We start from the raw sequence: 14340 nt of genomic DNA, 5'->3' as shown, positions 1-14340 counted from the left end.
GTCGGAACCGACTCGATGGCACTTAACAACAACAACAACAAATGACATCTAACAACAACAAGAAGAAACTCATGGAATTAGCAGCGTGGCCTGGCTGTACAGTCTGTCACTACCTAACAAACTATTCAGTTGTAGTTTTTTTTTTCCCTCAAGTTGTAAATTTGGCCCAGTCAAAGCTTAACCCCAAATCACCTTTCATAAACATGAATATTATAAACACAATGAGAAAAGTTCTACGTACACAGACAAGAAGCGAAATAGGGTGATTGTAAATTACTTTCTATCTTTACCACTATTGTTCTAGAGTACTCTCTCACACACCCTTGAGGCTGAGTTCCTCAAATTGAGCATCCTTGATGTCAGGTGTAAGAGCTTGGATGCTAACTCAAAAGTGAGTGGTTTGAACCTACCCAGCAGCTGCATAGGAAAAAGACCTGAATATTTGCTCCAGAAAAGATTACAGACCAGAAAACCCTACAGGACTATTCTCCACTGTCACATAGGGTCCCCTGAGTCAAAATTGACTTGAAGACACCTAGGAACAGCAAAAGCGAATTCTTCCTCACATTTACTCCCTCAATACCTCCAAGGGATAAAAACAGATACTGAAATGTAACAGAATTGCAAATACTTAATTTAAGTATGTTTAAATAGACCTACTACTACTTACAAGTTCTCGTGTTGCACAGTAGGATAAGCACTTGATCATAAGTTCAGATTGAACTCTAAGGTCAGCAATTCAAACTCACCAGCCACTCCTTGGGAACCCTACTCAGGGTCGCGGTGAGTCTCAACTAACTAGAGCTCACTTAACAACAATAAGCTACCATTCAGCTTTTGAACTTTGAATGTACTGTAACTTTTCTAAGTTTTAAACTTTGTCAGTTGTAAAATGAGGGTCCCAATATTGAATGCCTCATAAAGCTGTTTTAATGATTTAAAAGAGAGACTTGCATGAGGATTAAGTGAAAGAATACATGTAAAGCCCTTAGCATTTTCACTGTCCTATAATCACACATTATTTATCACGGATTCCACCCATTCCCTTGTTAGGCATCATCAAGTGACTTCTGATTCCTAAAACCCTGTGAACAGTAGAATGAAACACTGCTTAGCCCTGTCCCATTCTCAAAATTGTTGCAGCCATTGTGTCAGTCCATCCCCTTGAGTATCTTCCTCTTTTTCATTGACCCTCTACTTTACCAAGCATGATGTCCTCCTCCAGTTCCCTTCTTATAACATATCCAGTGTATGTGGATGCAGTCTCAGCATCCTGAATTCTCAGAATCACTTGGCTGTACTTCGAACACATATTTGTTCTTTCATGTATTCTATACTCTTTGCCAACATCATAGTTCAAAAACACAAATTCTTTGGCCTTCGTTATTCATTGTCCAGCTTTCACATGCATGGGAGACAATAGAAAAGACTGTGGCATAGGACCGTCTTAGTCCTTAAAATGACATCTGTGCTCTTTGACACTTTTGAGATCTTTTGCCACAGATTTGATTCACTGATGTCTTGAGTGCTTCCCCCATGGATGTTAATTGTGAATCCAAGTAGAAGAAATCTAGTTAGAGATAAAAACAAAAATCAAAAAGACAAGACAAACAGCTTTTCTAAGAGCTTTAGTTGAATACTTTTTCAAGTTTATTTTTTACAGTTATCAGAAAAGTATAAGCCACACTTTAATTTGTACCAAAGTTATTTTGCCAACTTTTCAGGGGAAAAAAATGTAAAAATGGTAACCAAAATAAAAAATTGCACAGGGCAAAGAGGTTATTCCTTCATGTCCCTGAGTAAGTGAACAAGTGCAGGGAGGAGGAGCAGGGCTTACTGGTTAAAACTGCAGTCCAGTCCAGCAGAGTCTGCTGTCCTCACTCACCCTGCAGCCTGAAACAGGTGCACTCCCTGATGTCCTGCAAGTTTTCAGAGAGGATGCAGCATTGCCTTTAGTTAGATTGGGCTCAACTGTGATTATATAGAGACAGAGTTAGTGAAGGATTCTTCACAGTGGTCAAGAAGAAGAGTTGGTGGAAGCAAAAAACCCTATGACTAAATAATGACTCTTTTACTTTCTGTCTAAGGAGCTCTGGTAGCATAGTGGTTACAAGTCAGGCTGCTAATCATACGGTCAGTAGTTCAAAACTACTATCCATTCTGTGGGATAAAGAGGAGGTTTTCTGCACCTATAAAGACTTACACCTAAAATCACTCTACAGAGTCAGTATGAGCCGGAACTGATTCCATGACACACCACCATTTTCTATCTATGCAAGAAATCTGACTTCTTCATCTCTGTGAGATTCAGTGTTTTCATTTGTCAAATATTCTTTTCCCATAGAATTGTTATGAGTATTGGATGAGGCAATGTCAAATGAAAATGATGACACACAAACCCAGAATTAATGTATCCATCATTACTTTTATTTTGAATGTCTTACATCGACTTTCTATTTTGTACTAATGAAAAGATGAGATAGCCTGACACAGATAACTGCCTCTTAACTGTTTTACTAGCATTTGTTAAAGAGTGTTTTGTGTTCTAATAGAAGCTTCAGGTATAGGTGGAGGAAATGAGAACAATCCATTGGTTATCCAAATACACCATTCCGTTAGTATTTTGAGCAAAAAAGGAGTAAGGTAAATTGCTTGATTAAGTAAACCAGAAGGATACAGTAATACCATTGTGAATAGACAATTAATAACTTTTTAACCTGGTATAATTTTCCTGCCTGCTCTTGCCAGGCTAAATATTTGTTAAGTACAACCCTAACCAATATTCTAACCAGACAATCAGATGGTATAAAAGCGATACTATGAATTTAGAGTCAGTTAGACCTGTGGTAGAATTCTAGCATTGACTGTTGTCACTTGTAAGAGCCAGAGCAAATTCTGTAACCACTTTGACCTTTTGCTTTATCATCTTTCAATTAGGAATCCTAATGTCAGTGTATAGGTCAGAGAATGATATGACAAGTCTAGGGTCTAATGGAATGGCAAGTATAGTGCAGGGCAGATTTCAGTTTCTCTTCCTCAACCTCCCTGCGCCACCCTCGCGGTCACTTCTAGAGCAAGTTCAGGCACTTCTGAGAAGTCTTCCTTAGTTCTAGTGTCCCCCTTTAATCAAGGAGAAGTGTGTTTTGCCTGCCCCAGTTGAACTCTAAACATGCTTAAGGGATTCAATTTACTGTCATATATTTTACTGGATCAAAGTGTGGTGATGCCTTATTTCCCAACCCTAAATTTGAGATTTGTCCTCTGCCAAGAGAAAGGAATAGTTCCAATAATAACTAATCCAGGGAATACTAGGAATAGTCTTCATGTTCACTACCATCTCACCACATGAATAGGTGCAGATAGCATGGGTTGTGGAAGGCATTCTAGCTGGTTCTATTATTTCCTGTATTCTTTATGTTTGTAATATTTGGTAGTTTAAAAATATATGTTTCATTGTTGAAAATCAGATAGACCTGTAGTTGAATCTTAAGTGTGCTGTATACAAGACAAGTGACATTTTAAACAAGTTGCTGGTCTTCTCTGAGATTCTGTTTTCTTGTTAGACAAACAGAGAGAAAGGCACGTAGACCTTCCAGATGGAGAATTAAAGGAACCAGTTTCTTTCTTGAGCCATAGGTACTCAAAGCCTTTTTAAATTCAGAGTTAGATCTGTTCAGTACATGCTCTCTCAGGTTCCCCTTTATGTCTAATATTTTCTCATTGATTGAATTGATGGTTGTTAGGAAAGCAGTTCTCTAGAAATACCTGTGCTGTTGTTGTCAATCACAACTTAGATGGACTCTGGATGGGGTTCCCTAGGAATAATAAGTGGGTTTGAAATGCTGAACTTGTGGTTAGCAGTCCAGTACGTACCCTACAGAACCACACTAGGCCTCCACAAAAATCCCTGTACCATTCTGTGACTGTATACTTTTCCCTTCTAGAAACAATCTTTCTTTCTTGAAAATGTTTTGATTTTTTTTAACTTGCTTCTAAAAATTAATATTTGAAGTTGCCAATCACTCAAAGCGCAGTGTAGATTAATCAGAAAGCTTTTTTGGTCAGACTTGTCAACTTCAGTTTTGATGATTAAAAATGGAGAATGATGTATTAAATACCTTTAAAGTCAGCTACTCCTGTCCTAAATGTCTGAGTCCAAAACCCAACACAACCCACTGCTGTCGAATTGATTCCAATGTAGACAGGAAGAAATATGGACGTTGGAGGACTTTGGCACAGTGGCTGCAACAGTCAGCTCAAACATATCTACGACTGTGAAGCTGATGCACGACTCGGCAACTTGCTGGCACCTAATAACAACCACATGTCTGATCAGGCGCTAGAAATCCCAACTAATCTCAATTGGCTGGACTCCTTGTAGCTGAGTAGACGCAGAACCAGAAGGTAGACAATGTGCAGAACAATGGGAAAGGCCCAGAATTCTTCCCATTTGTAAATTCCCTAAGAGGTTAGTTATAGTGGTGGTGTGCCATTGAGTCCGTTCCAACCTATAGTGAGGAAATCCTGTATAGGATTTCCGAGGCTGTAAATGTTTACAGAAGCAGAAAGTTGCATCTTTCTTCAGTGGAGCAAATGGTAGATTCGAACTGCTGGTCTTGCGGCTAGTTGCTTAACTCATAATCCACTTTGCTACTGTTGTTGTTGTTGTTTGGTGTTGTTTTTTTGTGCTGGTGTTGTTGTTATTTGCTGCTGTCGTCATCCTTTTTTTTGTTTTTTTTGTTAAGTGCTGTCGAGTCAATTCTGATCCATAGTGACCCTGTATAGGGTTTCCGAGGAGCAACTGGTGAGCTTGAACCGCCGGTCTTGCAGTTCAAATGGCTTTTCAGTCTTGCACATTAAACCACAGTGCCACACCAGGACTCCGTAAGTTCCCTAAGCTAAAGGGTCATAACTTATTCTTCATTACTACTTGTCTGAGTACCTGGTCCATAGAAGACATGAAAGCTATGTTTGAAGGACTGAATTAAAAATAAACTTTGTAGATATTATCTAAAGTCAAGTCAGGAAAGAAAAAGACCTAAATCAAATGATTCAAGAGATGGCCTACCCTTTTCCAGAGAGACAATTCTTCATGCTATAGTATACACCTGCCATTTCTTTTTCCTTCTTCCTGATATACTTTTACCTTTTCTAATTCTTTCTAATTCTCCTATGCTATATCTTTGGTATTTACACTTTCAAAATATTTATTGGCTGTTAGATTGTCCTCACTTAGGCAAGAAATATTTCCATAGGTTCTTTAATCTTACCTCATAAGTCTGTCTCTCTGTCTCCTTCATCATTTTTGTTACTCTTCTCTGGACCATGCCCAGCTTCACTATATCAAGTTAGTGCAAAAGCTGCCAAAGTAGAGCTTAGGATTTCTGAGCTGGAGGACAGCTGTCCTGTGCATGAGATGTAGAATAGCTGTACATATCCCTAAAAAACCTCCTACATTTTCTACATCCTTGTTGTTATAGTGTGTTCTTGAGTCAATTTCAACTCACAATGAATCAACAGTACAGAAGAGAACTACACTATAAGATTTCCTAGGCTGTAACCTTTGTCGTAGTGTGGTGCTGGGGCTTAATGTGCCAGACTGCAAAGACATTTGAACTGCTCACCAGGTGCTCCTTGGAAACCCTATAGAGGGTCACTATGGATCAGAACCGACTCAACAGCACTTAACAACAACAACAACCTTTAAGATGGCCTGGTGTTGATAATGCACTGGACCAAAAGGTTAATTTGATCCACAAGGTCAGTGGTTCAAACTCATCAGCTGCTCCTCAGAAACTCTATACAGACTTTCTGTGAGTCAGAACCAACTTGATGTCACTTAACAACAACAGTTTTTAAGGGAAAAGATCACAAGACAAGACATTTCCTTCCACGGAACAGTTGACAAGTTAGCAGCACAGAGCTTAGAGAACAGGACCATTGCATCACGGGACTTCTTGTTGCATCTTTAGTTATGTTTATATTTTCCCCTTTTTAAAATTAGACTGAGGGAGTTCCCAAGGCAGAATGAAGATCCTTCTTTTTAGGCTCAGACCCTTGCTCAGCTTGAAACATAGTGTAGTTGTTGTTTGATGACACTGAGTAAGGTCTAACCCTTACACAGTATAAGAGGATGAAATACTGCCTTATACAGTATGATGGTGGTGGTTGTGTGTTGTGGAGTCGGTTCTGACTCATAGCGATCCTGTACAGGGTTTCCAAGGGTTGACCTTGAGGTTCGCAGCCTGATTCATAACCACAATACTACCAGAGCTCCTTTTATACAGTGTAAGAGAATGAAATACTGCCTTGTCCTGCACAATCCTCACAGTCATTGCTATGTTTGAATCCATTATTGAGTCACTGCCTCAGTCCATTGCAAAGGTCTTTGTTTTTCCACTGATGCTCTATTTTACCAAACATGATGTCCTATTCCAGGAACTGGTCCTTCCTAATAACATGTCCAAAAGTATGTGAGATGAAGTCTTGCTATCCTTACTTCTAAGGAACATTCTGGCTGTACATCTTCCAAGAAACATGGTAGGTCCTAAATACCTACGAAGGACATTAAATCAGTAGTATAAATTACCTCCTTGCTTAAAAAATGCTTGATTTAATTCTAAGTGTCATAGATTCTTCCCTTGTTCCTGTCATTGACTGTAATTAAAGCGATGAAACTGGAGTCATGTGGCTAATGTAGATATAATAAAGTACTTTTGTAGATATTGTCTTCCGTAAAAGGAAAGAAAACGTTTCTTGTATATTGTTTTTCTCCTTTCTGAATTATTTAGTGGGGAATGACTTTGTATATTGTACCTGTTTACATTTACTTTTCTAGTAGCCTCTTCAATCTAGGAAAATCTAGAGAAATTTATTAGCAACATGGAAAATATTAATCCTTAGTACTATTACTTTTTTTTACCTTTTTTCTAGGAGACTTTCTGGGAAGTGTTAAAATTAGAAAAGTAGATGAAAATATTTATTCTTGGTCCTTGTACATTTATATATAAGTCAAAAATTATCCATACTCTGGCTGTAGAATTTATTTTAATCCACTAATAGAAAAGACAAATATATTATTTTTTGTCATAGTCTCCTTACTTTTCAATACACTTTTTCCATCTGTCAACAAGCTTTCATATTCACTTATTAAAAAATGTTTTAGGCTGAGCTATGAGCCACAATTGTACCACTTGTCTTCACTTCATCAGAGGTGAGTCTTCATCTTCAAAGGGCTGCTTTCTGGGCACTGAACAGGTGAAAGTAAGATGAAGCAAGATCAAAACTATAAGGAGGATGTTTTAATAACTCAAATTAAGTTTTTGCAGAGTGTCAACAGTGTAGTCAGAGGTGTTTGTATGTTCACTGTCATACAAGATCACAATGCCTTTGGATAGCAGTCCTCTGTATTTAATCCAAAGTTTAAGCTTCAATTCTTCCGTGAAAGTTTCAGTGTAATGAGCACTGTTGATTGTTGAACCTTTTTTTCTGATACTGTTCCAATAGTGGTCCTTGAGAATCACGGAAAACTGTAAGCATCAATTCTTAGGCTGACTTTTGAACTCTTTCTTGTTTGGAGATTGAGGATGCTTCTCTTCCATACTCTGCCATTTACTCTCAGGCCCAGAGTGATGGGTCTATGTTTCATCACCAGGAATGATTTTTTTTTTTTTTTAATTTAATCTCTTTCTTTATTATCACAATTAAGCTTGGCTTAGAAAGCAAGCACTAAAAACTGCTGTACAGCATCATTTCATTACTACTTTCAGGCAAAACTAAGTGGGGGTCTTCTGTACCCTCAAGTCAAATAAAATAGGCAATGAGAGAGACAGGCTCCAGTGTCTAGGAAGGCTGAAACATTACAGCCAGCGCTAAAAGCAGAATTCATGTGTAACCCTGAAGAGAATCAGATAGTGGCTTCAATCTCCTGATTACTTAAAATGAGGAGATGTGAGGCACCTGTGATGTTCAACATCCTATGGGAGAGACCTAATCCACATGCTGTCCTGAATCAACTGCTACCATATGAGTCTTCTTGGTTAAGTCATTCGAACCTACTGTGTCAGAGTATGTCCCTGGATATACTTCTTTGTAGAGGTCCTTAGAGATGATCTCAGCAGGTTGTGATGCCTCTAGGTCACACCATGATGCTTGATAGATGTCTTCAAGACCATGGGATGTGGCTCGTCTCTGACCATTGTATCTAAGCACCAGGATAGCTCTGATGTATCTGTCATATCAATAAATATGGGTTGCCCCTCCTTCCTCTGGTACAGATGAATAAGATTTCCCACACTGACTTGACGCATAGTCCATGAACTCAGCCACTGTTCTGACGAAACACTGAGTGTTGGGTATTTTTCTTCTTTCTCTCCTGGGAGAAGTTGCTGGGGTTCAGCTGCCCCACCATCTTTCTTGGTTTCACCCCTCGGGGTCACACACTCCCATGCTGCCATTGGGGAGCTCCAGTAAATGCCAGTTCACCACTCTCCTCATGGCCCACTCCAGCACTTCTTACCCTACCTAGCCAAACACTGCAGATTACACTGGCCCACTCAGTTCAGCAGTGAGGCTGCCAGACAGTTAGTTCTCCATGTCTCCCTGGGTAGGCACATACTAACACACATGGTTATCAGCAGGGTTGCCTCAACCCTGCTCCACCCTGGGTTAGTGCCCAGAGTCCTCAGGTGACCACCACTCATATTTCACACCTATAGTGCACACCAAGGGTCTTGGGTGAGATCGGGAGTGCTGAGCCCTCCCATTTCTATCTCCTCTTCTTCTCTGCTGGTATTGCCTCACCCTCTCACCCAGGTCCATGTACTCGGGGCTCTCCAGTAGTGATTTTTTTCTTAAATAACCTTTTACCTTCCTTCGAGTATCAGTCCAAATTTTGTTTACAGATGTCCCAATGCTTCTGTTTCTGCTCTTCCCTGAGTTGCTTCACTACCTATCTCACACGAACTTTGGAAACCCAAGTCAGTAGTGGATTATTTCATAGACAGAGCCATGACTGATTTTCAAATGATATGCCCCATAATCTGCTGTCACTTGTTTATTTGGCAGAATCATTTCATGTGCACACTCAGTGCTATCATGAATCGTGAACATGGATGGGCATTTTAATATAACTTGAGTTCGTATCATTTTTTACTCACCCACATATGTATATGTGTGACACTAGGATATATATATATATATGTTGGGATTCCTAGAAAGATTTATGGAGTTCTGGAATGGCGCCATCAGATAAACACTGGATTACTAGTGGTTACTAGTCGGGCCACTAACCTCAAGTTAAGCAGTTCAAAATTACCTGCTGTTCATGTGAGAAAGGTGGGGCTTTCTGTTCCTGTGAAGATTTGTAGCCTTGGAAACCCTATACAGGGTTGCTATGAGTCAGAACCAGCTCCTCAGCATATAATCACCTCTACTAACCAAAAAGTTGGTGGTTCAACTGAACGGCATTTACCAACAACAACAATTGAGACTTATAGTCTTACACTGATATCAGTGATAAACATTTTTCAATGAAATATTCATGGATTTGGAGACCTGAAAGCATTTTAAAAAGTATTTAATGTGAATTTATTTTGTTTTAAAGCATAGCATTGTTCAAAAGCTCCAGTTGATTTTTTTTAAAATTAATTTTAGCCTATCAATATTTTGCATGACAGTAAAGAACATACTCCTGGACCCATATCATTGCTGGATATATTTAGACACACTGGAAATCTAAATATCATGATTAAAATGGACATTTATTCTAAGCCCATTCTGAGTGAAGAAATGTGATGTATTTTCTTTATTTTCTATATATGATGTTCATCAGTGGCAATAAGACTATCCTCTTAATATTTCAAACAATAGTCAACTTACCGATTTTATATTTTCTTATATTATGGCAACATAGTTATATTTCACACTGCTTGCATGTTTTCTGCTTCTAATTTGTTGTCTGATAAATTCTGAGAATCTATGACTAAGTGAAAATGTGCAAAGCATATACATTTTTCTCTATAGCATGATTGTCCAGATGTTGTGTAGGACAGAAAAATAGCTATCATTACTGCTGTTAAAATCACATCTTTGTCATTGTGGTGATATGGGTCCTGACTTAGTTTCAAAGGCATCCCAGGAAGAAGGAATAGATATATAGCAATTGGTGTGTGCAATGTTTTGTGAGGTTATTATGCACTTTCCTTATGTTATCAGAGATGTCCCCATGCTGTCTGGATGGACGCTGAATAGATTCAAGCCATCTCTACCAATTTGATAATCAGTCACATCTGAAAAGATACTTGGCTTGGGTGACAGCTTGTTAGAAAGCAAGCATGACCTTTATAGATCTCCATCCTATTTGGTACAACTAATCAGAAGCCTTTCCCTTCATCATGAGCTGTTTGCTTGGGGACATTTTGGGATCTTGTCAAAAAGGGACGGGGGATGATGGCATACCAGGGAACAAGAGGTTGGCATCAATCAATCAGCAGTTTAAGTGAATGACAGGAGTGAGTTCTTTTTAACTCTCTGGTTGTCAGATATTGAAATAAATGATCATGCTATCGTTGGTGTCACCAAAATATATCTTCTGACATCTCTGACAATTTACCTCGCAACTGGGTTTCAATTTTAGTCTGCATCAGGTATCTCTTATCCTTCTGCAGGGTTATTGGACAGTATGGATGTGTCTATGGATGGTCTCTGTGTGTGTGTACATGTGTGTGTATGTATTTTGCTCTTTTGAAATTTAAAAAATTCCATAATTGTCAGAGAATATGAATGCTTCTAATTTCTTCCCTGGAAAGCTGAATTTGATGAGAAATGAACAGGAGATGAAGAGGGTAAGAATACAATCAGCAGTGAGTGACACAGACATTGTCTCAAAGGAGAGGGAACAAGGGAAAAGACCCAAATCAACCTTCGGTGCTCCATGTTAATTTCCATGTTGTAGAAATACAATAATATGTCCTGGCAACAGTGCCTTCAGAAAAGAGCCAAGGTTTGGTTGACATCCCAGGCTGGCCAATTTGCTCTTAATCACTTGTTTGTCACTGCCTGGCATGCTGGCTGCTTGCAGAGTTATTATACATTTATTTTCTTTTGTTGAGACCCATTGTGGTGCCCTTGGTGCAGTAACAGGACACCTGAATTTTATAAAAGGGGGTTCTTTGTCCTGGGCTTTCAACCTATAAGTTTAGTGTGACTATCTAGCATAAAATTTCCACTTAAAAAACAAGTATAAATACACACATTAGAGAAAAAAGAAGTAATAAAAACAGCTGCTGCCCAGTTGATTCCTAGTCATAGCGTTTCCATGTGAATCAGAGTAGAAGTATACACCACAGGGTTTACAGTGGTGGATTTTTTTTTTTTTTTTTTTTGGCTTAGATTACTAGGCCTTTCTTCTGAGAATCCTTTAGGTAGACTTGAAACTCCAACCACTTGACAAGCAGCCTGTCTTGTTAATTGTTGGCACTACCAAGGAACTTTATGGTGGTTATGTGCTGTGAAGTTGATTCTGACTCATAGCTGCCCTATATAGATAGGATTTCCAAGACTGTAAATCATCAAGGGAGCAGGAAGTCTCATCTTTCTCCTATGGAGCAGTTAGTGTATTCAAACTGCTGAGCTTGCAGTTAGTAGTCCAACTCGTCACTCACTAAGCTACCCAAGTCTATACGTGTAAGTATTTAAGCTCAGTAGCTGAGTCTTCTGCCTCTTCCTCTGCCATCCTTAGCCAGGCTATTGCAGGCAGTTGAGAAGCATAAGTTGACATACAGTGTTTTATTTTTTCATGTCTTCTAAGTTTAGCTTGTGAAAGACTGGCTAGAATAAAATTGGGATACGCTTAAATGATTTTCAATGTGGCTAACTTCAGAATATATATATATATATATATATATATATATTTACAGGATTTAGATAGTTTGAGTGATACCTTCAAAACTCTCAGTTATTTGACTTAAATAAATCATCTAATCATTTTTCAGACTCTCCAGGTCATGGACTATCTACAGTTCATACACATGCACTGTTCTTTGCTATTGGGTGCCAGAGTAAAAAGGCTGTAATGTCATTGTGTTCTGAAATAGAAACCTGGCTTGCAGATGACTTAATCTTGTGATTCTCTATTTAAAACTCATTTAGCCTCCAAATTCTTCAACTTTATAATAGTACTTACATAATGATGTCATTGTGAAAATTAAATACAACTTTATGCTTGAAATACATAGCTCAGTATCAGACTCATGGTAACTGACTAATGAAACTTGAGCCAGATATAATGTACTGGTCTTGATATTTCCTCCATCTGGAATCATTCTTTTCCATTTTTCATACTTAAATTTTACCATCCAGGAGCACTGGTGGTGCAGTGGTTTATTAGACTCCACTGAAAATTGTACCAGTTACAGGGAGGATTCCAATTCTTCCTGCTCTGATTTATTATATCATAGTGACAACTCTTTCCTTTAGCCACAAACAGAGTTTGAAAAAAATGTACTTAGTTACATTAGAAGTTCACTGAGGAGAAATGCCATGCTGTAAACCTTTCTCAATCCCTTATAGTCCGGAACGCAATGCTGGTAGTAAGTGGGCGTTTAATAGATGTCTTCTGGAAGGAATACGTTTATCAATATATCTAACACACACTGGACTATTGCTCGTCTGGTTTAGAGGGCTTCTGATCAATTATACAAGTAGAAATATTTGACACATGGTTGATTCTGATTTTTCATCTTCTTTCTCTAAAATCTGCAGGCTTATTGGTGAGGAATAGATTGTCAGTTGATGTATTGCAACTAAGTATAGGCACATCTATTGCAAAAAGCCTCTTTAAAGTGTTAAAAAACATTTTTTTTTTTTAAAGCCCACTTTAAAAACTAAAATGTTTCAATTTCTGCATATACATATAATAGCTGGACAATGAATAAGGAAGACCCAAGAAGAATTGATGTCTTTAAATAGTGGTGCTGGCAGAAAATGTTGACTACACCATGAATTGCCAGAAGAACAAACAAATTTGTCATGGAACTATAGTCAGTACGCTTCCTAGAAGTGTGGATGCTGAGACTTGCTCTTACTGCATTGGACTTGTTATCAGAAGGGACCAGTCTCTGAAGAAGGACATCATGCTTGGTTAAGTAAAGGGTCAGTGAAAAGGGGGGAGATATTTAAGGAGGTGGATTGGCACAGTGACTACAAACTTAGCTTAAACATGACAATGATTGTAAGGGTGGCTCAGAAGATGGCAGTGTTTGTACATACGGTTGCTCTCAGTTGGAATAACTCGGCACCTAACAACAATAATGAGTATGTCATTATGTAGTACACAAAACTTATGTCATTAGTAAACAACAGTGAATCAACTAAATGCATCATTTCATGAATAAGTAATGGGGCAAACTGTCTTTCTTTTGAATGGTTCCATCCCAACTTTCTCTAATAGACTTCTGTATCTACAACTTTATCACATCATTACTGTTTTTATTTCTCTGTCTTCACCACGAGGGAGAGTGTGGTGGATCCATATGGTAAGCACAGGAAGACAAGCCTACCAGCTGTTCCATGAGAGAAACATGAGGCTTTCTGCTCATGCAAAGCTTTAAAACCTCAGAAAAATCTGAGGATCACTATATGCATGTGAAAGTTGGTCCATTAATAACTGTAGAATAATTGATACATTTGAGTTATGGTGTTGAAGAAGAATATTAAAAAGTATCATGGACAGCCAGAAGAACAAACAAATGTATGTTGGAATGAGTACAGTCATAAAGTTTCATTGAGGTTAGTCTGGTGAGACTTTGTCTCTCATACTTTAGGTATCATATCAAGAGGGACCAGTCCTTGGAAAAGGACATCATTCTTGGTAAAGAGGAGGATGAGTGAAAAAGAGGAAGACTCACAAGGAGCTTGATTGGCATAGTTGCCACAGCAATAGGCACAACTGTAACAAGGATTTTGAGGATGGCACAAGATTGGGCAGTGTTTTGTTCTGTTGTGCAAAGAGTTGCTAAGAATTGGAACCCATCGGTGGCACCCAACAAGCAACAACAGGAGGATCACCTCGTTCTTTAACCTGTAGGTGTTTTATTATTCTTGAATGAGACTTTCCTGAACATTGTTAATTGACTAAAGTGAGTTTTGAATTTTTCTTCTCTAACCTGTACAATTTGAGAATCTTGCTTATTTGTTAGTATAAACTCTTCCCCTTCCCTTTAGGTAGCACAGCCAAATGCCATTAAAATGGAACCTTGTTATTCTGCACAGTTTGCAACAAATAACAAATCTTTGGTTGATGCAAAAAAATTAGTCATTAAGAATCAGCCATCTGCTTCT

General features: G+C 38.5%; 1 protein-coding gene across 1 annotated transcript; it reads right to left on the bottom strand.

Moving 5' to 3' along the window:
• Positions 1-8238: 8238 nt before the first annotated feature.
• Positions 8239-8820, bottom strand: LOC102826384 (A-kinase-interacting protein 1-like). The gene is made up of 4 exons (XM_006865121.1): positions 8811-8820; positions 8439-8510; positions 8371-8398; positions 8239-8290 (listed from the first exon to the last, which is right to left on the bottom strand). Exons 1-4 carry the CDS (start codon positions 8818-8820, stop codon positions 8239-8241), a joined length of 162 nt encoding a protein of 53 aa, XP_006865183.1.
• Positions 8821-14340: the final 5520 nt, after the last annotated feature.

Source organism: Chrysochloris asiatica, unplaced genomic scaffold (genome assembly GCF_000296735.1).
Source record: "Chrysochloris asiatica unplaced genomic scaffold, ChrAsi1.0 scaffold00075, whole genome shotgun sequence".
Taxonomy (NCBI): Eukaryota; Metazoa; Chordata; class Mammalia; order Afrosoricida; family Chrysochloridae; genus Chrysochloris; species Chrysochloris asiatica.
This window is presented reverse-complemented; position numbering and strand designations above follow the sequence as displayed.

Coding starts and splice junctions, on each gene's coding strand:
- LOC102826384 (XM_006865121.1), bottom strand. Junction 8,399..8,438: donor CAATGGCAGCATGGGAGTGT/GTGACCCCGAGG, acceptor ATGGTGGGGCAG/CTGAACCCCAGCAACTTCTC. Junction 8,291..8,370: donor CAGCAACTTCTCCCAGGAGA/GAAAGAAGAAAA, acceptor AAGTCAGTGTGG/GAAATCTTATTCATCTGTAC.